At 46.0% G+C, this 25,856-nt stretch overlaps 1 protein-coding gene across 1 annotated transcript; it reads right to left on the reverse strand.

Moving 5' to 3' along the window:
• Nucleotides 1-10,418: 10,418 nt before the first annotated feature.
• VPS52 (VPS52 subunit of GARP complex) lies at nt 10,419-25,746 on the reverse strand. The gene is given in 20 exon segments (NM_001048088.1): nt 10,419-11,071; nt 11,268-11,386; nt 11,595-11,706; nt 18,793-18,858; nt 19,077-19,184; nt 19,300-19,395; nt 19,688-19,811; nt 20,205-20,323; nt 20,789-20,944; nt 21,410-21,543; nt 21,903-21,960; nt 22,099-22,231; nt 22,344-22,444; nt 22,742-22,892; nt 23,286-23,461; nt 23,761-23,828; nt 24,019-24,094; nt 24,278-24,330; nt 24,465-24,549; nt 25,385-25,746. Coding segments are annotated over 20 exon segments (2,172 nt in total). The 5' UTR covers nt 25,475-25,746; the 3' UTR covers nt 10,419-10,924.
• Nucleotides 25,747-25,856: the final 110 nt, after the last annotated feature.

A 25,856-nucleotide genomic window follows, 5' to 3' on the forward strand; every position in this document is an offset into this window, starting at 1 on the left:
GGCTGACCAAGTGGCTAAGTTGGGGGCTAGGTTCAGGGGGAAAAGTAGGATGAAGATTGTCTCCGAAGCTCATAGAACACTGAAAACCATGCCACAGTCCAACAGTGAAAACTGAGTCAAGCCCTAGAATCCAGAAGTCCAGAGATGAGATTTAGGTTGGAGCTCTAGAGCTGAGAGTTAGAAGCTGGAAAGAAGCAAGACTGGGGGAGTAGGTGAAGAATGACCAGGAGAGGGGCACCTGGGTGGCTCAGTCAGTTAAGCTTCTGCCTTTGGCTCAGATCATGATCCTGGGATCCTGGGGTCCTGGGATCAAGCCTCACATTGGGTTCTCTGCTCAGCGGAGAGCCTGCTTCTTCCTCTCCCTCTGCCTGCCGCTCCCCCTGCTTGTGCTCTCTCATGCTCTCTCTGTCAAATAAATAAAGGAAATCTTTTAAAAAAAATGACCAGCAGGGGTCCTAAGCAGAGGCCCCAAAGCCCAAGGAGAGCTTGTGATTCATCTGTGAAGTGGGTGGGCACATGGTGCTAGGGGCTTGGGGAAGGCCAGAGGTTGGTAGGCAGGCAGTGGCAGCAGGGTTGGTAATGTAATGATATGCTGATTAGCTAGACAGTAAAATCACTAGGACTTGGTTATAGAATGGGAGTGGGATGAGGTGAGTCAAGAAAGAGTGTGACTTGGGAATCCTTCCAGGTTTCTGGCATGGGCAACTAGGTGGTTGATGATTCTGTCAACTGAAACCAGGATTAAGGAAGAAGGAGCAGGTGTGGGAGAAGGCACAAACTGCAAATTAGGGAATGTCTGCTCAATAGGTTGAAACTGAAACATTAATTTTTAAGCAACTGGGGACAGTCAAATGGAAAGATTCATGAGAATCTGATTCATGAGAATCAGGTATTTGAGAGTAAAGGTCAAAGGAGAGATCTGGGTTAAAAATACACATTTCAGAGTCAACCAGCATAGCAATGGGCATGAGAGTGCCTAGGGAAAATGTGCAGATGAGGAGAGAAGAGAGCCTGGACCAAGAGATAGAAAGTAGCTTGAGAAAGGCTGGGAAGACAGGCAGAAGGACAAATGAGAGGAGAGAACACAAGAGAGTGATTTTACAAAAACCAGCAGAGAAAAGAATTTTATAGGGTAGTCAACAGGGTCAACTGCTCCAAGAAAGAAAAACAAAACAAAGGTGAAAAAAATGTCCATTAGATTTGCAAAGAGAAGATCTACTGTGTGAAAGCAGGTTCAGTGGAAGGGAAAGAAGTAGAGTGGATGACAGTGAATTGAGGAGGTTGTATTAGTTACCCACGCAGCATAACAAAGTAACAAACAGTAGCTGGTTACAACTTAATAGTTTACAACAGCAATAACCATACATTATCCTGTGGATTCTACAGGTAGGAATTTGGGCAGGGCATAGCTAGGGCCTCCTGTGTCTTCCCTACAATGTCCTGGGACTGCACTGAAAGTGACTGGACGGCTGGGAGCTAAATTGTCTGGAGGCTTTTGCTTGCATGTCTGCCAGCCAATGCTCGTAGTTGGTTGAAACCTTAGTTGAGGTTGTAGGCTCCCACCCCTGATGGCTGGGTTCCTGGGGAGCAAGCCTCCTGAGGGGAAGAGAGAGAAGTTCTGACATTTGAGGGGGTACAGATAAAGAATATGAAGTTGCAAGGACTTAATCTTCTGGTTCAGCTTGTGGATTTGAGAAAAATGAGCAAGAAAATGATTTTATCAAATCTACAGCTTGAACAAATCAGATAAAATTACACAACTTCATATTCTTTATTGATTTAGTTACAGATCACAACAATGAAGATACACATGGTCTTCATTTGTACTCTTTTCTCACTTTTTAAATATCTCAGTAAATTGCTTCCTTGGAGATGCTCCATTTTTCTTTGAGTTCCACATTCATAGTTTCTACTTCTATCTTTTTTAAAAAGATTTTATTTGCTTATTCATGAGAGACAGAGAGAGAGAGAGGCAGAGACATAAGCAGAGGAAGAAAGCAGGCTCCATGCGGGGAGCCTGATGTGGGACTCCATCTCAGGACTCCAGGATCACACCCTGAGCTAAAGGCAGACACTCAACCGCTGAGCCACCCAGGCATCCCTCTACTTCTATCATGATTTGAAGGTGTACTCATTCTCAATCATCTATGATTTAAATATATATATGCATATAATTATAGCCAACGTTTACAAAATTTAAATGTATTTTTATCAAAATATGTAAATGTAAAAAACTTAAAATCATTTTAGATGTTATATTTTCTTCTAAAATACTCAAAATTATGAATTGAAAAAGGCAAAATAAAAATTATAACTAATGACTATTAATATTCTAAATCAAATTAATTTAAATAAACTCTTTTCTGCTTACTTTAAAAATCCTATCAAATAGCTTTATAGAAATCAAACTATTTGCAATCTAGTATTCAATGTTCATTCGCTTACCAAACAGAAAATCAATATGATACTGCACAAAAGTTATGCCTAGACATACATGTATACTAGTTTAACAGTAATAAAAATCATTTAATATTGCAAAATGTTCCTCAGTTGTCATTTGCAACTGTCATTTGTGAATGCAGCATAATATAAATCAATACCTCTGGAACACAAAGAGAAGCAAGAAAAATGGATACTCAACACTATTAAAAAATGATACTTTATCATGCCATTTGAAAGCTAATATTTGACAAATTAATTAAGTTGCATTTTCTCTTACCTAAGTGTTTCTGCCACTTAAATCCTGCTTACACAGCAACCCAGTGTGCACCTCTGAATCTGGCAGAGGCATAGCCTAAATTTTCACAGGACTCAGTTGTGGTCATCTTTTGTTTCCAGGATACAGGGCAAAAGATTGCAGAAGCATTTCCCTGGGGCCCAGATGGTGTTAATTATTGAGAGCAGATGTTCAGGGTTTCAGGTTGTGCTGTGCCAGCACTGAGGGCCAGATTCCAAGTGCCTGGGTGTCATTTAATAATTTTTGTGTGTGATAAGGACCCCTAAAGTATGTGGGCCAGGGCAAGGCCCTTGTGGTCCAGATATGATGATGACACTGTGGGGGAAGATCATGATTTAGTTTCAAATATGCTATGTTTGTGGTACCTTTGAGACATCCAAGTAGGGTTCCCAATGTAAGCAGTCAGATATACAAGACTGGAGATCAGAGAAAAAATACAAATTTTAGAGTGATCAGCTGATAGCAGTTGAAGCCATGGGTCAGGTGTGATGAGTCCCCTGGAGGGAGGATATAGCATGAGAAGAGGGATTTGGGACTCACTGCCCTTGATGAATTCTACTATGGCTAGATAGTGCAGGATGAGCCCACAAAGAAGCAAGGAGAAGCCAGAGGGAAAGGAAGAAAATCAGAAAAGTGCTCAGTCCTAGAAACTAAATGAAGATAATGTTTCAAGAAAGAATTGGTCAACACAGTTGACTACTGGGATGAATTCAAGCAGGGGAAAACGGGAAAAATGGATTTAATGGCAGAAATCATTGCAAAAGCAGTCAAGTGGCATGAGAGAGGTGGACACTCACCTGCAGGGGTTGAGGAATGAGTGGAAGTGAGGGAATGGAGAAGTTTTTCCCAATTTTTTATCATGAAAAGTTTCAAACATAGATAAAAGGTGAAAGTATACTACAATTATCATTTGTGCGTCCACTACTTTACTTAGATTTAACAGTTCTTTTTTTTTTTGATTTAACAGTTCTTATTTATACATACATACAAATATTTATGTGTTTATATACTTTTTAAAAAGATTTTATTTGTTTGTTTATTTATCTATTTGAGAGACAGAGCGTGCACACAAGTCAGGAGAGGAGTAGAGGGGGAGGGAGAGAGACTCAAGCAGACTCCGTGCTGAGTGCAGAACCCAATGTGAGGCTCAATCCCAAAACCCCAAGGTCATGACCTGAGCTGAAACCAAGAGTTGGACACTTAACCAACTGAGCTACCCAGACACACCAGTACTTATGTATATTCTTGAACCTTGTGAAAACTTAGGAAATCATGAGCCTTCACACTTTAATACTTCAGCATATACATCCTTAAACTGGAGACTTTCTCCTATGGTAACCACAATGCCATCGTTACAATAGGAAAATCACCATTGGTCCCTAATATCATCTCATATGCAAAATATATTCAAATTCACCCCAATTCACCTGCAAATGTCTTTTGTCCCCCCCCACCCCCAACCAGGATGCAATCAAGGCACACACACACTTTGTGTGAGTCAGGCTGGATAAGGTGATTAAAAGGTGCTGGGAATAGTGGAAGGAGAGGGGGAGGAGAGAGAGGTTGAAGATAAAGGAAGGGGAAAGGGATCCAGAACATGGTAGAGAGACTGGCCTTGGGTGGGAGAAAGGCAGCTCCTCTACATCAGTGGTTCTCAAAGCGGGGGCCCCACACCAGCAGCCATAAGCATCACCTGGGAACTAGTTACAAATGAAAATTCTAGCCCCCCTCGCCCAAACTAATGAAACAGAAATACATGGTTAGCATGCCCTCGAGGCAATTGTGACACACAGAAATTGAACTTATGCTCTCACGTGAGGAACAAGGGGATAGTATAAATTTGGTAATGGATGTTTAAGGGAGTTCACCTCTGAGGGCTTCAATTTCCCCCATGACATAAGTGAGATTATCAAGTGAGAGAGATGAGACAGAGGAGAGCTTCACAGGTCCCAGGATCCGGGAGTTTAAAGTAGCCACTGACCAGTGCAATGTGGTTGGATCACTAAGGAATGCTGGGGCTGGTGGCCACGAATAAGGCATGGTAACTATTTCCCAGTTGTGCATCTTCCTTCAATGTTTCTGGGCCATCAGAGTAAAATCCTGAAGAAAATAGATCCCTGGACTCATCTAGGGGTGGGGCTTTGCCAGGTAGGAGCAAAAGGTGAAAATATAAGAGGGGCAAAGGAGTTCGGGACATTGTCAAGACAGTTGCTGAAATGAAAGGCCATGCAGGGACGCCTGGGTGATTCAGGTGGTTGAATGTCTGCCTTCTGCTCAGGATGTGATCCTAGAGTCCCGGGATCGAGTCCCACATCAGGCTCCCTGTATGGAGCCTGCTTCTCCTCCCTCTGCCTATGTCACTGCCTCTCTGTGTGTCTCTCATGAATAAATAAATAAAATCTTTAAAAACAAAAAGAAAAGAAAAGAAAGGCCATGTAGCTGAAAGTGAATAGGACGGACTGATGGGTTGGAAGAAGGGAAATATCATTGACCTGAAGGTACCGGGAGGCTGAGAAACGGTGGTGAGGGGCTAGACAGGGTGATGGCTGCAAGGTCAGAACATGGAGGCCACATCATGCAGGTTGCTTGAACAAGGGATTTTCAAAGAGGGGCTCCTTCAGATGTCCGGGGTGTGACAAAGGGAGTGGTGGCTGGCTTAGAGTGCAGAAGGTCCTGGGATGATGTCATTGAGTTGCTAAGAGGCCAGGTGGGGAATGGGTCCTCCGTGTGGGCAATGAGATGGGAAGACACAATCCACTGGGTGCCAGTGTCCCCTTGAGAGAGGTAAAGCGAGGTAAGGTGGTCTGGCAGGTGGCAGATGGTAAGCAGAGAGGAGAGGGCAATTTAGTTGAATGCCCGAGCCACAGAAGCAGAGGGTAATTTTAAATTCAAAACTGGAGCCTGGAGGAGGTATAGTTTGGAGGCAGCCATCTAGAGCAAGGAAAGTACCCTCACCTATAAGAAAATAAACAGCTCTTATTTCAGAAGACAGCAGAGGAGGTAGTGCCCCCAGGGGAGAGTTATGTTTCATCCAAAGCCGGGAACTGAAGGGAGCCCTCTAAGGAGAAGCTAAGGGAATGAGGGGGTCTGCAGTTTATAAGAGCCCATGAGGGTAGCTCAGGGAGGGGCAAGTGGAGAGCTGGGTCAGGACCAGAGTACAGGGTGTCATGGAGACAAAGACACTGTAGTGTAGAGTAGGTGGGCCTCTCTATAAAATGGAGATGACAAGAGTACTGACCTCAGTGGGCTGCTGTGGGGATTAAATGACTTGCTGTGCTAAGTCTCTGGGTAGTTGCCTCACATACACTTGGCTGTAGCTCCCAAACTGCTGGCACAGCAGCCTGTTTCCCCACTTGGACCCTGCCCCTGTGCTAGGTGGAAAGCACAAGCGGCAAGCACTTGGATTGGAAGGACAAGTTGCATGAGCAGTTGGGAATGCAAGAATTACATGGAGATATCAAGAAGATCCTAATGAAAAGATGGATTCTTTCAGGTAGCAGCTGGCTGATACCTCCTATAAGTGGGATCTGGATGAGAAGGCTTCGTTCCCTGAGAGCACAGGAGGTTATATTGCTACACATAAGGCCACTTGTGGCTTCTCCAATAATGATGATCATCTCTGTAGCTGTGTCCTGGGTTTCTCCCACCACAGCCCACCTCCCAGGAACAGTGTCAACCTCCTTTGACTCTGATCTGATCCTGAACTTAAAGTTGACTCTGATCCTAATTCCACTTTAGAGACAATAGGATATTGCAGTTCCATAGACACATGACTCCTTCCCTTCCCCAAACCCAGTGTAAGGTACACCCAAAGTGTGTTAAAATACACAAAACAGAATTCAGCAAAGTTAAATGAAAAAAAAATCCATGTTCATAGTGTGTGACTTTGGAACACCATTCTCAATAACTGATAGGAAAAAAACACAAGGAAAAATCAGTAACTGTATAGAACATCTGAAGAACACAATTAACAACTTGACCTATTCGACAAATATACAACACTTCCCCCAACAGCAAAAAAAATCCACATTCTTTTGTATATTGAATTTTACTTACTAAAAATAACCCCATGCTATGTCACAGAACAAGCTTCAAAAAAAGTGTCAAAGGATTGAAACCATTCAGTATATGTTTTCTGGAAGATAGAAATCAAGAATAAAATTTTTAAAATACTGAACTGCTCAGATATCAAGCCACATACTCCTACATAATCCTTGCATTATGGAAGCCTTCACAATAGAAATTAGGAAATCTATTGAACTGAATAACAATAGAAAGAGATAAAAGATATAAAAACTTGTGAGATACACCTAAACAGTGTTTAGAGGGAAAGGTTATAGCATTAAGTCCTGTTAGAAAAGGAGACGGGGCTGACAACCAATGATTCGAAATTCATCTTAACTAAAAAAAAGACTAGCATATCAAACTCAAACACAGCAAATTGAAGAAATAATAAAGAGATGGCATTAATAAAATAGAAAAAGCAATGTCCGATGAAGAAATTCAACAAAGTGGGGGAGAAAAGCAGTGCCTTGTAAAGAACAAGCCCTGGATATGTGGCAGTCACATTATTATCACTCAGGACAGGTGGACACGAGGCTCAAAGACAGCTTGGATCCTAGCCCTGGAGTAGACTGGTCCAAAAGCCTACAGATCCCACCCTGAGTGGAGTGAGATGAGATTTGGGATGGGGAGGTTGAAGGAGGGAAAGAGAAGTCTCAAAAGGGTGTGTGTGTGTGTGTGTGTGTGTGTGTAAAATAGACACTGTTAATTGTTAAACCCCTGTGTGTGCAGTGGGATACCAACTGAGGTGAAGTGGAAGAGGGCAGGACCACAGAGAGAAGTGTTTTGTCACTAACACTGTTATAGAATCGTTGGTGCATGATGAGAACAATAAAAAGTGAATTTCAGTATTATTTTAACATTTTCTTTTTTTTTAATTTTTTTAAATGTTTATTTATTTATGATTGTCACAGAGAGAGAAAGAGAGAGAGGCAGAGACACAGGCAGAGGGAGAAGCAGGCTCCATGCACCAGAAGCTCGATGTGGGATTCGATCCCGGGTCTCCAGGATCGCGCCCTGGGCCAAAGGCAGGCGCCAAAACGCTGCACCACCCAGGGATCCCTATTTTAACATTTTCTACAGACAACACATCCTCTTGCTCCTGCACTGGAGCAACCTCTCCCTCTGCTTGCTGTCAGTAAGCTGCAGCCCAGGTGACCCATGTGAATAAACAGTCCATCTCCTCTACCAGATTGGGAGTCCTTATAGGAAGCCATGTCAAGTGAGGATTATTTTGCACGTGATGGCATAGTTCCGAGCAGCAAAAATAAAAAATAAATTTAAAAATGTGTGATATATAATAACATTCAGTGTAGGTCTAACCACTATCAAAACTATAAAGCAATGATGAGCACACATGACATTTTAAGATTTCTGCAACTGGAAGGTGATGTGATATAAAAGCATCTGATTTCTATTGATGACAGTCACAGATACTGCTAATTCTGCTGTGGTTTGTTGTCTACACTTTTCATTGGAGGAAATGCTACATTTCCATTAGAGGTTCGTGAAAATAATACGTAATTTTTTCTAATTCTCAATCACAGAGCCTTTAGGATCTTGGTTAAGAGTCCTGCATGAGGGACACCTGAGTGGCTCAGTGGCTAACTGTCTGCCTTCGGCTCAGGGCGTGATCCCGGGGTCCTGGGATGGAGGATTCTGCATCCGGCTCCCCGCAGGGAGCCTGCTTCTCCCTCTGCCTATGTCTCTGCCTCTCTCTGTGTCTCTCATGAATAAATTAAATATTTTTTTAAATGCTTCTAAAAACAGCTTAAAGGGGGTGTGGAGTGGGTGGTTAGGCTGAAGGAAAACTCTCTCCGTCCTTTCAGAGAGATGGGAGCCCTGGGGGAACCTTCGCAGCCACCTGCCGCGAGACCAAGCAGCCCGGAACAACTCCATCTCCTGGTCGATGCTGCCCCCTGGAGGTCTGTGTGGGTACCGCGGCTCCCTTTCACCCCATTGCGACTTCGCGGGTCCTTGAGAGTCCGTTGGAGATCTCCCGGGTGCCCGGGGAGATGGATGTCCCCAAACACTGTGAGCTACAATAAAATGGGAATGCCTTCCGGCTCCCTAATCAAGAGCTTCCTCAGACTCCGGCACCGCCCCTCAGCCCTGCAAAATGACGCGCTTACCGGTTGTTTGAATATTTATTTGCATTCGGGAATGGACAGGAGTGGCCTGTACCGAGTAAAGTCAAAGTGCCTGCCAGCGCAGCCCTTCTCCCACGGGAGCGTGAGAGGCTTTCCACGAAGGCGTCTATCTGGGAGGTAGTCTCCCTCGTGGGGGATCCGGAGACCTTTGCTCTGGGAAACTGCTCTTTGTCAAAGCCGCCCGTGCCGCCTCCGTCCCGAGTCCCAAACCCTGAGCGAACCTTCTCCTGAGGCTGGAGTCGGGTCATACAGGAGAACTGGCTCCCCCAAGGTTGAAAGTAGAAGCAGGGGAGGGTGTAGGTGGGCGGGAGAGGCAGGCAGGAGGACAGAAGGTCCCGGGGCGAGCTGCGGCCCTCGAAGCCCAGCGCACCTCCGCCTAGAGCGCGGCGGGCCTCGGGGAACGGCTGGGGCCGAGTCAGGCGCGGTAACGCTGGAAGGGCGCCCGGAGCCGAGGGAGCGGCGGCGCCGGGAGGGGTCGGCTGAGGACACTGCCCCGGCCCGCCCCTGAGGCGTCTGGGCCAATCAGGAGCCGCCCATGCCCCCCGCCGCCCGACACCCGGCGGCCTCGGGCGCCAAGGCTCCCCAAACTGAGGACGCCGCTCGGCGGTCGGCCTCCCAGTCGCAGCGCGGTTCCCGAGGGAGGGGGAAGGCGCCCTCCCGCCACGCCCCCGCCTCGCGGCAGCCAATCGCAAGAGCCCGCCCGCCGGGACCGCCCTGGCCCCGCCCCACCGCCGCCGCCGGCCTAGAGGCACCCTCTCCTCCACCCCGCCCCAGGCCCGGCTCGCGTCCAGAGAGCCCGCGCCGGGGGTGGAATTCTTTTTCCTTCAGTAGCTCGCTGGGACTTGGGAAGCAATGCTCGGGCCATGTGGGAGAAGGAAACAGAGGAAACATCCCCAAATTACCATTTTCTCCCGACTGCCTGCGCCTTTCCCGTTAGGACTAAAAAGGCGCCCCCGTGTCTCTTCTGTCTAGAGTCTGAGTTCAAACGAGGTGTAGGGGTGCAGTAGGAAGCAAACACAGAAATAGATGAAACAGGCACGCTGCAAACCTGTCCCACCCCCGCCCTGGTGTGAGTGCTACAGCCCTCCAGCCCCCCATGCAAGTTAAGCCCCTGTTAGGGAATCAAGGTAGCCTGTGGAACAGTGCCTGAGGCTGTACAACCGTGTTCCCAGCCCTTGAGGGATCTGCCCTTTTTTTTTTTTTTTTGAGGTATTTGCCATTTTTAACCAGGGGCCACCTTCCTCCACCAGGCTGGTTACTCACGACACAGTCCCCTCCCTAAAACCAACGCTGCTACTTCTTTGGCCTGAAGCAGCTAGAGATTAGAAGTTACTATCTGTACCCCTTCTTCTGGACACCCACCAGAAGGGAGATAAGCCCAGGAGAGAGCCAGAACAAAAAAGTGATCCTGGAGCAGAGGTGGGGGCCACTTGAAGGCCCCAGGAAGAAGGAGGAAGGAAATGAGAGAAGAGTATTATGTCATATTAAATATTTATTGTTTTCTGCAGACTGACCTTGGAGTAACTCTCAAGCCAGGAGAGGTCTTGTTAGTGTTCAAGTTGCTGAGATCTTAGGTCAAAAAGCTACAGAAAAGAAATCACTGAGTGAAAGGGGAAAAAAAAAAATCAATGACTTGCCTTGCCACCAATTCCAAGAGTTGAGGCGTTGCACCTCAGGCCATGGTGACAAGAGTTGAGACTGAAACAGTAAAGATTTTACTGGGGGAAGAGAACTTGGGTGTGGGGGAAGGGGTGGTGAAATCAGGGAAATGATAAAGGCTTTTGGAAGCCCGGGGGGAGTGGTCCTGGGAACCCAAAAACAAGGTGATCCAGCTTATTCTGATGAGGCAGGGTGAGGCATGTCAAGGACCTGGGAGGCAGGTGGACAACTGTTAAGGAAACCCCAGATGAAGAAGAGTCTGGGATGGGGTACGGAAGTCCATGGAGAAGGCGGGTGGATCCCAGGGTCTGGCGCATCAAAAGTTGGGCTTGTGCTTCTTGAGCTCCACCATAAGGTGATGAATGTTGATAAGCTCTGCCCGGGCAGGGAGAGCTCGGAGCTGGGGCTGAGAGAGTACCCGGTGGAAGCGATGATAGAGCTGGATCAGCTGGGTCAAAGCTCCCTGGTCAGAGAAAGTCATGAAAGATCAGGCTGTGGAGTGGTGCTAGAGATGGTATCAGGAATCAGGCTAGGGCTCATCCAGAACTTTGGGCATGCTGGTAGTTGAAGGTCATGGGTCACCTGGATGATGCTGAGCCCAGAGAAAACAACTAATGATAGGGGTTGGAGGGAAGGGAGGCCTGGAAGCTGCAAGTTACCTGGATGATACTGGTTCCATTTCTGAAGTTGGTGAAACTCCGCATTACATCCTGACTCAGAGACTCCACTGATGATTTCCAGGAACTACCAAAGCCACGGATCAGTTGAGTAACCCGGGCTGATGGCAGGAGCAAAGAGAGAGGGTCTCAGAAAAGGACTTGGCTAGGTGATCTTTAACCCTTACGTCCTCCCCAAGGCACAGCCCTCTTCCACATCCAATCTCATTTTCCTGCTCTACCCCCTCCTCATGGAATCTGCCTCCTCTCATTTTTCTTTTCCACTCCCCTTACCATTAACTCCACCACCTGACCACATCATCTGCATACCTTCTTCCCCTCGAAGTCGCTCAGCCTGTCCACGTTCAATTAAAGCCTCGGCTTCCTTCACAAATGCCACCAGACCCCCAAAAGGGGGAGACAACAACTCTTCAATGAATTCCTGTAGAAATAAGCACACACACATACACATAGTCAAATGTCCTGGTATCAAGACATTTTCCCACTTCTGGCATCATGAATGACTAGATCCTCAGAATATTGCCAGAGCAAATTACATACTTTAAGACACCAATGGTCCCAAAACACTAAACTTGAACTGGGGAGCAAAGCACAAGTAATTGGGATCAGAGCCAGAACCAGAAAGGTAGGAAGCTGGGAGAGGCAAGGCTGCCAGAAGACAAATGGCGATGGCAACTCTGCTATCTGGAATCTGAGCCTGATGCCAGACTCAAGTGGAGAAGCGGAGCCTGGGCCTCTTGTGAGAGCCTCAAAGGGGTGCTGACATAAATCGAGGTGGATTAGGTCTTTCAGTAATTTGCCTACCGTAAACGCAGAGGCAAATCCTCTTGACAGAAAAATATCCTCAATCTCATTTTAGGCCCATATGACTCCCCCTGATTAAGACAGAGCAATGAACTCAAAGATCGTCAGACACATATGAAAGGAAACTACCATGAGAAACAGTATAAACAATAAGCAATGGACTTAGACTGGTATACCAAAGACTGCCAACATCAGAACTGTCAGATACGGGCAGCCCTGGTGGCACTGCGGTTTGGCGCCGCCTGCAGTCTGGGGTGTGATCCTGGAGACCTGGGATCGAGTCCCACATCGGGCTCCCGGCATGGAGCCTGCTTCTCCCTCTCCCTCTGCCTGTGTCTCTGCCTCTCTCTCTGTGTCTATGAATAAATAAATAAAATCTTTAAAAAAAAACTGTCATATACACAGCAGTTGTGAGTTCTGTATGAAACATTCAAAGAATTAAAAATATAGACACAAAGATGACGACTCAACAAGATGAGGAATGGACAGACTTGAAACAAAATGAAACTTTCAAGAGATGACTTAAAAATTAAAAGTCTTTAATTTTAAAAAGTCAACAGGTTATACAGCAGATTAGAAATACCTGAAGAATGATACAGCAAATTGAATTTTATAATTGAAGAAATGACTTAAAATGTAGCACAGATGAGATGGGAAATTTTGAGACATTGAGGGTTATGGAAATCTAGTTCATGGATGTAGGCAGTGATCACTGATGGCTATTGACAGAAAAGGAACCAAGAAACCATTATGTGCCCCCAATGGAAGTACATACCACTAGCTCTCAACTATCCTTGGGGCAGGGGGGGGCGGGGGGGGTGGGCAACTAACTGCAAACTGATCAAGACTTTTCATCTAACTACACATTTATGGAAAAAAAGAAAAAAGTCTAGCCATACCATGGAATGCAATCTGCAAAATCTAGACTGTATTCTGTTATTCTAACATGACAGATGACTCAGTTACTTGGTTTCTTCCACAGATAAATTGCAGAGGAGGTAAGCAAAGATGGAAGGGCACTCTATAGATCACAAAGAGACATATGTATGTACCATACATGGATGTTAATTTGAACTATAAAAACCATTTATGACTGAGAAAATCTGAACACTAGCTCTTTTAAGATCATTTTTTTAAAGTGTGATAATATATTGTGGGTTTTCTTTTTTTAAAGATTTTATTTATTCATGAGAGACACACAGAAAGAGAGAGGCGGAGACACAGGCAGAGGGAGAAGCAGGTTCCATGCAAAGAGCCTGACGTGGGACTCGATCCCAGGTCTCCAGGATCACACCCTGGGCTGAAGGCGGCGCTAAACTGCTGAGCCACTGGGGCTACCTATATTGTGTTTTTAAAAACACATCCTGACACAGATGAAATGATGATGTATAAGATTTAATCCAAAATAACGGGGGCCGGGGGGAATCCCTGGGTGGCTCAGCGGTTTGGCGCCTGCCTTCGGTCCAGGCATGATCCTGGACTCCAGGATCGAGTCCTATATGGGGCTCCCTGCATGGAGCATGCTCCTCCCTGTGGGGAGCCTGCTTCTCCCTCTGCCTATGTCTCTGCCTCTCTCTCTCTTTCTCTCTCTCTCTGTGTGTCTATCACGAATAAATAAATAAAATCTGGGGATCCCTGGGTGGTGCAGCGGTTTGGCGCCTGCCTTTGGCCCAGGGCGCGATCCTGGAGACCCGGGATCAAATCCCACGTCGGGCTCCCGGTGCATGGAGCCTGCTTCTCCCTCTGCCTGTGTCTCTGCCTCTCTCTCTCTCACTGTGTGCCTATCATAAATAAATAAAAATAAAAATAAATAAATAAATAAATAAATAAATAAATAAATAAATAAATAAAATCTTTAAAAAAAAAATAACTGGGGGGCAGGCACGGAAGGATGAGCAATGGGTGCTGATAGAAAGGAATAAAACTGTCCCCAAGTACTTACTGATTGAAGATCTGTGATGGTACTTGGGGGTGCGACCCCTGGGAGAGGACCCCAGGGGATCCACTATGCTATTAGTATGTGCATTTGAAATCTCCCACAATAAAAAGTTAAAATTGGGGTGCCTGGCTGGTTGAGTCAGTAGAGCATGTGACTCTTGATCTTGGGATTGTGAGTTCAAGTCCCATGTTGGGTGTAGAGATTGCTTAAAAATAAAATCTTTAGGGGATTCCTGGGTGGCGCAGCGGTTTAGCGCCTGCCTTTGGCCCAGGGCGCGACCCTGGAGACCCGGGATCGAATCCCACGTCAGGCTCCCGGTGCATGGAGCCTGCTTCTCCCTCTGCCTATGTCTCTGCCTCTCTCTCTCTGTGTGACTATCATAAATAAATAAAAAATAAATAAAAATATTAAAAAAAAAAAAAAATCTTTAGGGGTGCCTGGGTGGCTCAGCCAGTTAAGCGTCTGTCTTTGGCTCAGGTCATAATCTGAAGGTCCTAGGATTGAGCCCCGCACTGGGCTCCATAGTCAGCGTGGAGCCTGCTTCTCCCTCTCCATCTGCCACTCCCCCGGCTTGTGCTCTCTCACTGTCAAATAAATTCTTTTAAAAAAAATAAAAATAAAAATAAATAACCTTTAGAAATTTTTTTAAAATGGCAGGGCTGAATGAAAGCAGAAACCCAAGCTTGATAGTAAGATCTGGTAGGGTGAAAGTGAAACTTTTAAAACAATTTCCATTTAAAAATAAAATCCTTGGGGTACCTGAGAAGTTCAGTCAGGTGTTTGGCTCTTGATTTCAGCTCAGGTCATGATCTCGGGTTGTGGGATAAAGCCCTGTGTTGGGGCTCAGTGCAGAGCCTGCTTGGGATTCTCTGTCCCTCTCCCTTTGCCCCTCCCTGCTCCCCGCCTCACCCCTACTTGAGCATGCTCTCTCTAAAAAAAATAAAAATGAAAAAATATTTTTCTACTCTTCCCACCAAAAATCCACTTACATCACTGAAGAATGTCCAGTAATTAATATGAGATGGGGAAGACATTCCTAAGAACGGATCTTTCTATAACTGAGGGATCTTCATTTGTAATGTCATTTTGAACAGAGATTAAATAACCAAATTCAACCTATTCCAGTCGCCCAAATGCAATAACCCACTTTTAACAATATAACAGTGGGGAGGCACAGGGAATATACTGCAAAAGGAAGTTCAGCTAAGAGAGATGAGCTGTCCTTTTTTTTCTTTTTTTTGAGATGAGCTGTCCTAACACAGTAGCCATGACTCACATGTAGCTATCAATCACTTAAAATGTGGTTAGTTAGGGCACCTGGGTGGCTCCGTGGTTGAGTGTTTGCCTTTGGCTTGGGTCCTGATCCCGGGGTCCAGAGATCTAGTCCTGCATCGGGCTCCCCACAGGGAACCTGCTTCTCCTTCTGCCTATGTCTCTGCCTCTCTCTGTGTCTCTCACAAATAAATAAATAAATAAATAAATAAATAAATAAATAAATAAATAAATAAATAAATAAAATCTTTATTTTTTTATTTTTTTAAAGATTTTATTTATTAATTCATGAGAGACAGAGAGAGACAGAGGCAGAGACACAGGCCGAGGGAGAAGCAGGCTCCATGCAGGGAGCCCGATGTGGGACTCGATCCTGGGACTCCAGAATCACGCCATGGACCGAAGTCAGGCACTAGACCGCTGAGTCACCCAGGGATTCCCATAAATAAAATCTTAAAAAAAAAAAAAAAATAGCATTTTTTTTTTAAGATTTCTCTATTTATTCACGAGAGACACACAGAGAGAGAGGCAGAGTCATTCGCAGAGGGAGAAGCAGGCTCCCCACAGGGAGCCTGAAGTGGGACTCGATCCTGGATCCTGGGATCACGCCCTGAGCCAAAGGCCGACGCTCAATTGCTAGGCCACCCAGGCGTCCCCCAATAGCATTTCTATATGGCAGTTAAAACAACAAGAAAATTTCTTTCTAAAATGATACTATTTAAGTAACAAGTTTATTTAAAGGACAAATTCTAAAAGAATAGATCAAAAAGCCTAAACAATTAGAAAAAAAAAGTAATTCTTCCTGGTAAGTCCTAGTACTCCTAGTAATTATCCCTAAATAAATGTGGATTTATTCCTAGTAGGAATAACTACAGTAACAACTAGCACACTAGGGATTGAGAAGAATATTCTTGACCAGATAAAAGGCATCTACAAAAACACTCACAGCAGTGTTACTCCTAATGGGGAAATGAGGAAAGCATTCCCTTTAAAATCAGGAACAGGATAGGGGTTCTCACTATTACACTTCTATTCAACTGCTCAACATTGTCAGAGAGATCCTAGCCAGAACAGTAGTAGATCAAAGACGTAAGAAACTAAAGACAAAGGATTGGAAACTATATATTTACTCCTAGGAGGGTGAAATCTACATAATCTACATATTACATCTAACTAGGAATAACTCTGGCCAAAGATTTGCAATGTTTTTGTGTTGAAAATTACAAAAGGTTGCAAGAAGATATTAAAGAATATCTTTAAAAATGGGAAGCCCAAGTTCATGGATGAGAAGATTCAACATCATAAACTATCAATTCTTCAAAATTGATCCAAACTGATCAATGCAATTCCAATCAAAATCCTTAAAAGTTTTTTCAATGTGAAAACTTAACAGCTAACTATAAAATTTATATGAAAAAATCAAGAGGCCAATATATTCAAGGTATTCCTGAAAAAGATAGAATTTGCATAATTATATAGCATAATGTTTGCATAGTTATAAAGCATTATAATTAAAACTGCACGACAGGTCAGACAAATTAATCAATAGAATAGAATAGAGGGAAGACACATATATTTATAGTTTTGCTATGTGACAGAAGCACACTGCAGATCAAGTAGAGAAAGGGATTTTCCATAAGTGCTTCTGGGCCCATCGTTATCTATATTAAAACATTAAATTAGGTTCTACCTCACATCATACACAAAATCAATTCCAGGTAAATTTAGAGCTTAAACATAAAAAGCAAGATTCTACAACATTAAGAAGAAAATGTAGTATAATGTTTTTCTGATGTTAGGATGATATGAGACTTTTCTTTTTTCTTTTTTAAAGATTTTATTTTATTTATTTATGAGAGACACACAGAGAGAGGCAGAGACACAGGCAGAGGGAGAAGCAGGCTCCATGCAGGGAGCCCAACGCAGGACTTGATCCCGGGACTCCAGGATCACGCCCTGGGCTGAAGGCAGGTGCTAAACCACTGAGCCACCCAGGCGTCCCTGAGATTTATTTTTTAAGATCTTATTTATTTATTTGACAGACAGTGAGTGAGAGAGAGAAGAGAGTGCATCAGCATGGGCAAGGGGCAGAGAGAGAAGAAGCAGGCTCCCCACTGAGCAGGGAGCCCAGTGTGGGGCTGGATCCCCAGGACCCTGAGATCATGACCTGAGCCAAAGGCAGACGCTTTACTGACTGAGTCCCTCAAAAGCCCAATACAAGATTTCTTAAATGAGACAGAAAAATCAAGAAAAAATCAGTAAAGCCAATCACATTAAAATTAAGAATTTGTCCATCATGAGACAACATAAATAAAAATAAAAAATAAAGCTCTGAAATATATCTGCAACCTATACAACCAAAAAATTGGTTTCATAAATATATTTTAAAAATCGTATAAATCAAAAAGAAATACACAACCCAATTTTAAAAAGGCCAAATGCTACAACAGATATTTTATGGAATAGAAAACTTTGTATAACTACTTAACATTTGAAATGATGCTCAATTTCAATAGTAATCAGAAAAATGCATATAAAGACCCCTAAGGAGATACCTATACCAGAATGGCAAAGATAGTTTGGTAATACCATGTGTTGTAGAAAATATAGCTCAATGAGAATTCTTACACATTGCCAGTAAAGAAAAAACTAGTATACCACTTAGGAAAACTATATGGCACTGTCTCATAAGGTTGAATGCTGGCAAACCCTACAAGCAACAAGCCAAGTCCTACTTCCAAGAGAAACTTTTATAAAACTTCTCTCCATCTACATGCACTAAAAAACATAACTGTTCATAAAACAACTCTCACAGTTGCAAAAAACTAGAAATAATCCCAAGGTCCACTTGCAGGAAAAAACGTTACATTCACACAATATAAAATTATATAAAGTAAAAAAGAAAAAGCTGTAGCCATATGTCATAATATGATAATGTTGGAAAAATTATGCATGAAAAAAATCCTGTGATTGCTTTTATGTCACTCAAGAATAAAAATAAAAATAAAAATATAATACAGGTGGGGAGGTACCTGGCTGGCTCAGCAGATAGAGCCCACAATTCTGGATCGCGGGGTCATGAGTTTGAGCCCCATGTTGGGCATGGAGACTACTTAAAAAAAGAAAATAAATAAAAAATAAAAACGTTAGAAATAAATAAGTACAACTAAGTTAATTAGTTGCCATACTTACAGCTATATTTTTGAAAGCAAGAGCATGGTAAACACAATACTTAGGTCAAGAAAAGACTTAAAAGTGTGATGGGCAAGGAAATGGGCTGAGGAAGAATTCATTGTTTAATGCTGGTTATCGTCAAGGTAGGTGAAGGCTTCAGGGGTATGTGTATCGTTAAAAAAAAACACAAAAGGAAAGGAAACCAGTAGTTCCAATTCTGGGTACATGAAGCCCTTTACCTGCCACTCCCTAAACACACACACACAGAAGAGAAAATAGCACATGAGACTCTCCCTCTCTTCTTCCCCACCCCCCTACCTGTGTCCGAGCATTGAGCAGCTGCTGGAAACTCTCAACCTCTTTGCTGTCATCTGCAGCCCGCTCCTAAGGGAAGACAAAGGGAAATCTCAAGTGTGGGAGAAGCAGCCCTTGACTTCAGGATATCCCCTTCCTTCCACATTTACTGTACTTGGCCAGGCAATGCGCCAGATGCCAAGAATAACTTACGGAACAAGACCAAGCTCTGTCCTCACAGAGCAAACAGAGCAGTGGGGGAGGCCAAACCCTCTGGGTAGGGAGGAAGAGAGAAATAGTGTCTGTACCATTAGCACGCCCAGCATCATGTCATAGTTGTTGATCAAAAACACAAGTTGCTCCTTCCTTGAGGAGAACTCAGCTGCCACTCGGAGGACAAAATTCTCCACTTCCACCTGGAAAAGCCAGAAGGAAGAGGTGACATGAGAAGGTGAGGGCACACAGCGCTCCTCACACTGCAGGCCACTGAGGCAGCCCAGCCACTGGGAAGTCTCTCCTGCCCACCCTCACCTGTAGCTGTCCTAGCAGCTGCATTGTCCGTTCATTGGGAACTGTCTGATTGATGCTGACAAGAGCAGACGAGAACTCTGCATATCGGCGCGTGATCTTGGGAAAAGAAAAGTGGTAATAAAATCACACCATCCCCCTGACCCAACCAAAGCAATCTTGCAAGTCCCTAGGAGCTGGCCCATCAACCTCTGTGACTCCCACCCCCAATCACTATAATAAATGATGCCAAATTCACCCTGAATTCACATACTCCTAGACTGCCCCACACACAGAGTGTGCCCCAATATCCAGCCAGGCCCACAACACAACTGGGAACCCGACCAACCCCCATAGTGAAGCTAGAGCCCTGCCTTTTGGGAACCCCTTTGTTACCCTTGCCCTCTCTCACATAGTGGGGCCGAGTATCCAGCCCCCCTAGCCGCTGAGGGTCAGTGCTTCGGACACTCTGGACATTCATCTCCAGGATCAGCTCAAACCGTGGCCACAGCAAGGCAAGCACTTGCTCCCAGTACCTGCAGACTTAATCAGAATTAGAGATCAGCTGGCAAGAAATGTGAGGGTCGTGATGAGCACTAGGTGATACATGCAAATATTGAATCGCTATTATCATACACCTGAAACTAAGAGGATACTGTATGTTCACTAACTGGAATTAAAATAAAAATTTAAAAGGCCAAAAAGAAATCTGGGAGGACGGAGGTAGGGTTTCTGTGGGGGAACCCAGCTGATGGCTGATGGAGGTTGGACTAGTATGAATGGTGAGGCAGAAAGCAGTACTGTCCCCAGGCAGATGAACGGGAGTAAGAGTCAGGTGTCTGGTCAGCAGCAGCCCAATGGTCAGAACAGGACCATGTAAAGCCAAGGGTTCAAGAGCAATGGGGCATCAAGGACCAGAACTCAGTGACCTGTCCAGGGCAGGAACATCCCTCTTCGCTGCAATGTTACGGAACCGGAGGACGATGTGGATACAGAGAAAAACAGCAATGGCATCGTAGCAGTCCGTGAGATAGGACTCCAGGTGTTTCTACGATTCAGGGATAGAAGAATTGGAAAAGAGCGTTCGTTATTCTGTCATTCCTAGTGGCTACAGACAAATGCATGTACTCCTCTGGGGATGCAGCCCTGGGAGGGAGGGTAGGGAGCTCTCAGGAAATGCCTCCTCCTTCCCTGTCCACTAGCCCCTCAGGTGGTCCTGCTGCCTTGCCCATCAGGATTTAAGATCACAAGCCCATCACAGCAGAATTCAGGGCTGAGCACCATTTCAGGGGCCCCTCCGTTTTCAGATGCTACTGCCTGGCTATGGGTCAGTAGTAGGGGTACCTCAGGGACCCCAAGCTTTGAGGGTTTCATATGCTCTGTGAGTACAAGGCTTAGACATTTTAGAATTAGGGGGGGCCTGGTTTCAGTACTACCAGAGCTATGACCCCCTACAGTGCTGCAGAGGACTGAGGACAAAGGGGTCTAAGAGCACAGGAGCTGGGGATCTTACCAGGGTCATGCCAAGGGTGCGACCCATGACAGCATGGAAGAGATCATGTGCAGCCGAGCCGGATACAACAAAGAATTCGCAGATGAAAAGATATTCACGGCAAGAATTGTCTAGGAGGGCGTAGTGCTGGCTGCGGAAGAGGGCCTCAAATGGATACTAGGATGGGAGAGGTGAAGAAGAGGGACAGAAGGGATGGACCCCAATGCTGACTCTCCATAGATATTGCTGGAAAATCAGCAAGCCTGGGTAACGAGAGCTCAGGTCTTTCCCATCTAACCCAGGTGCAGGCTGTGAAGGAGCATCCTGAATGGGTACTGAAAGGGGTAGAGGGACGAGGGGCTCAAGAGAAGAACCCACCCCCACCTGCTGTTATTGCACCACCCAACTCTACAACCTACCCCAAGATGTTCCCTTCAGCCAATCTCTCTCTATATATGTCCTGAAGTCAACGGTCTCAACCCTCTTCACATCACAGAACACTTGGGTGATCCAAGAAGGTCATTCCCCGTTCTAAGGGGATTGATACAGGGGACTGCAGGGCGGGAAGCTTTGCCCAGAGGTCTGGCCTCTCCTACCCATGCCCAGCACACCCTCATGACTGACTCTCATCCCTTCTCCTACCCTCTGTTCTCCCCGCTGGGCAGTGTGGGGCACCAGGATGGGGGCCTCCAGTTCAGTGGGGGAGATGACAGAGCCACGGGTCCCCAGGGTGAAGATGGTGTTCCTGCTGCGGAGGGAAGGCTTTGAGAAGAATCGTAAAGGATCAGAGTCAGGGAAAACAACTAGATCACAATGGTGACAGACTCAGAGGCTCATTACCTCCAGGGACCGCAGGCAGCCAGACACAGCCTAGATGTCCCTCCTTCCCAGTACCTTGGCCCCACTTCATCTGACACCCGGGAACGGGCTTCAGAGAGCTCCTACCCTCCCTGCCATCACATGTAGAACTATGTGTCAAAAGGATGCATGCCTTTTTCGGGCGGCAGGGGGGGAGGGGGATAGCCATTATCACATTCTCAAAGGTTTTGGTCCCAGAGAAAAAGACAAGAAGCAGTGCCTTTGAGGCACTGTCACTATCAAGGCCTACTACGTGGGTTCCTCAGTTCTAGGATATCTTTCTTTGCTGTGTCTTCCACACCCATTAGATCATCCTTCTCGGCAACTTCCTCATACTAAGAAAAAAAGAGAAAAGGGAACCAGTAAGCATCTCCTCCCCTGTTGTGATAAAACAATTTTTCCCCACTGTCCAGCCCTGCCTGGGGGTGGCCCCTCTTCCCCAATCCTAGCCATGCCTCCCTCCTTGGCCTCACCTGCACTTTCATGAGCCGCCCTAGGTAAGAGCGATAGTAAGACAGGTAGATCTTGCTCAGCGTTTCCACATACTCATCCCTGATTTCCTTTGCCGTTGCCCGTTCATTGCCCAGCAGAAACTGGTAGAAGAACCTGGAGAGGCCAGGGACAAGTCAGTCTCCCCACCTTCCCCAAGAAAGCAGACCCCTCACCAGGCTGACTGATGGCCCAGAGGCCATGCTGAGCCTTTCCTTTGGGCACTGACCTGTACTTGAGCAGGGCCGTCTGGGGGATCTGATAGTTGGTCATTGGTTTTCTGAAGGAATAAATCTTCTGAAGGATGAACTCTCGGATCTTCGTCACCGCCTGGACATGGGGGGAGGAAACAAACACAGGGCATGAAGCTGCAACCTTATGACTGTTATGGAAATGGTGGGGGGAGGGTCACATTTCAAATACAGGAGGATGGAGGTTGGAGAAGACCTCATCAGTATTTCTGAAAGTGTTCAGGGGAACCTAGAGATGTGAAGATGAGCTCTGCCAGTAAAGGCAGGGTGAAATTCTTGGGGATGGGCTACAGTGAGCGCTGCTGGGGAAACCCAGGTTGAAGGTGTCAGGGAGGCTGGTTCTAGTAATCTTGGGGGTATCATCCCCACCCCTCACCTTCACCCGTAGCCGGTCAAGTATGCCTCTGACATCAGCACAAGCCGCTGTGCCTCTAGCCTCCTGCTCTCGGACTGCAGCCGCCTTGGCATCCAGTTCCTGCAGCTGCTCCAGGAACCTAGGCTCTGTCACTGGTGCCTCCAGAATTGCCCTGGGTAGCAGGGACAGGTGGAAGGGGTTATAGGAGGGAGACCCAGACATCAGTAGGTCCCAAACTATATTCCTTACATCCAGCCTGTCACCTCTCCCTTCACACGCTAAGTCACATAGTCAGGATACGTGTACAAAGTCTCCTGTTCCTGGAACCTCCCCCAATCCCACGTCCATAAAGCCTTAAACCTCCCAACTAAACCTCCCAACTAAATGCCTGACTCTGGATATTCCTAATCTTTGATGCCTAAAGCATGCATCAAGGTTGAGTTGTCAACCACCCATCAGTTTCTGGAAGGTGCTTGAAGAGCTGAGGCCAGGAGACCCATGTGGTAGGTCATCCTAGACCATCTACCTGCTATAGACATTGTAACTCTTCAAAATGGCAACTTACATGATCAGAGCAGAGGGCACTATCAGACCATCGACAAGTTCCCCAAGTTTTCCCCGAACTGCCTGGCGGTTTCGAAGCCGAATATTCATGGCTCCTGACTGTTCCTGCAGTGTCCGGATCTCAGAGCTAATAGAGCTGAGGTCACTCTGAAAAGCTCCCAACATCTGCTCCATGCGCTGGGGGGAGGACAGAAGATGTTGTTGGAGCACCAAAGGGTTGGCAAGGGACAAATGGGCCACCTAAGTTTATTGGTAAAGTCTTCAGTATCAGTCCTCGAAGGTAGGTGATGAGGTAAGAAGTACCCAAAAGGTCACTGGCAAATAACATTAGTTATGGCAGTAGCAACAAAAAGGTCTGCTAAGGTCATCCTGAACGTGAATCTAACTATCCCCACCTGAGGATGATGACTTAAAGAACAACACCAGACCATGATCTGGTTCAGGGTTAAGAGGGATCACAGGTCATGGTTACTAACCTCAAGAACAGCATCGCAGGCTGTGATCTGGTTGTGGAGAGACGCTATGTTCTCACTCTCCTGGATATCTAATCCACAAAAAGTCAAGGGGCCTCACCATAAAGCTGGAGATTCTCAGACCTGTGGGACTATTCCCATTTTTCCCAGAGATGACAGAAACTGCCATGAGAAGATGTCAGCCCCTGCTGGGCTGCATGCACCATGCTCCGCAAAATCTCTATTTTAATAACATCACCCTTTTTCTCTACTGGAGGATACAATCTCGAATGGATTTCTGCTCAATCTGCTGTAGTTCCAGCTCAACCTGCTTTGAATAGTGACGGAGATCCACACCCTAGGGGAACATTAACACAACAGGTTAAGAGGAAGTGGCAGTGAAGAGACCCTAGAAAGAATCAATAAAGGACTAGAAGGTGAGACACCAGGGTGATGTTGTAAGAGTGAGAGACTGTCCTTTTTTTTCCTCTTTGAGGGGAGGGTAAGAGGAGGGATAAATCAGTACAGCAGAAAGCCTCACCGTTTTAAGAGCTTCCTTTACTAACTCATCCTCCAGATTTGCCTGAATGTGAACTGGAAATAGAAATTTATCATAAGGGTCCAGCTCCCGCAAACGAACATCTGTACACCATTCCCCACCTTATTACTTCCAGCACCATACCTCTTGGATCACAAGCAGTTTGCATCCACCTCATGCCATCACTTACCATCCACTTCATCCAGAATAAATTCATCAGAGGAGATGTCCAATTCTCCAAGTGGCAATGGCTCCTGAAGACCAGGGCCACCCCCCTGGAGAGGGACAAGTCAACAGGAAAGGGCACAGTAAGAGAGAGAGAGAGAACAAATATAACGGGATAATCCACAGACCTTCAAGGTTTGGGGAAGGTGGGGCTGGGCTGGGTTTTTATTGGGAAGCCATGGGCACTGGGTCAAAAAATTCCAAAAGTCTCACACTGTCCCCAATCTGCTATTTGGGGCTCCTAGGTAGGGAATATAACAAAAAGACTCAAAAGTCACCACAAGAGTAAAGGAGGAGTTGCAGAGGACAGGGCTAAACTTACAGCTGAGTGTAGGATCCCCAGACTCCTGCTATCTTAGGTGTTCTATCACAATCCCTGTGGGGATCACCTGCCCTTCTAGAAATGTCAGCTAACAGTGTTTACCTGCGGGCCAGGTGCCATTTTTCATACATTCATTCATCTAATCATAACCAACAATTTCTACGGTGAAGTCTTATCATTTCCTTCACCTTATACGTGGGGAAAGTATAACACAGAGAAACTGATTAACCCGCCCAACGACACACAGCGTGCAAGAGGCAAAGCTGGAATTAGAACCCAGGCGATCTGACCATAGTCACGTTCTTAACCTTTACACTATACTGCCGCTGTATTCTGCCCTCAGATCTGGAAGTTAACTGAAATTCTGCCACTGGCACCTGAGTCGGCCATTCTGACTCCAGGGCAGACTCAGACCCGACTCCAAGGACGGATACGGAAAAACACACAGGGAGCATCACCGTTAACAGCCGCTCGCCCACTCTTCTGCCTAAACCCAGCCCAGGCCCTTCTGACGCGAGGACCCCCGGACAAGACTCCGGAGAGAAAGAGCCCCACGTCCGCACCAGCGGGCCCTCCTCCTCCTCCATATCCGAGGTCCCGGCTCTCAGCAGCAGCTCTCGCGCAGCCGCCGCCATGGTCGCAGCAGCTGCCATTCTGCGTAGCCTCACTTCCGGCAGCTGTCCAGTCGCCGTAGGTCCGTCCCTGGGGTGGACCTACAAATCCTAGAGGGTCTTGCAGAGAGCGAAATCGTTCCCAGATATTTGAATTAAGTTGTTGGACTCCAGCCTTCCCCTTTCAGCCCTAACCACTTGACCCAACTGCAAATGGGAACTGGATATCTGAAGCACAATCGCACCCCGGAACCTTTGCTGCTCTCCCTCTTAAGGACTTTACGAACATGTAAAGAGAGGCCGCACCGGAAGTTCTGGTAAAGAAGAGAGATTCTCATAGTTGAATTAGTTCTGGCACCAGCGGCTTCCGGAAGCGCTCCTGCGTGATCGCTCCGCCTCTTCCGCTGATAGCTATATAAGCCTA

The sequence above is a fragment of the Canis lupus genome, chromosome 12 (genome assembly GCF_011100685.1).
Source record: "Canis lupus familiaris isolate Mischka breed German Shepherd chromosome 12, alternate assembly UU_Cfam_GSD_1.0, whole genome shotgun sequence".
NCBI classification, from domain to species: Eukaryota; Metazoa; Chordata; class Mammalia; order Carnivora; family Canidae; genus Canis; species Canis lupus.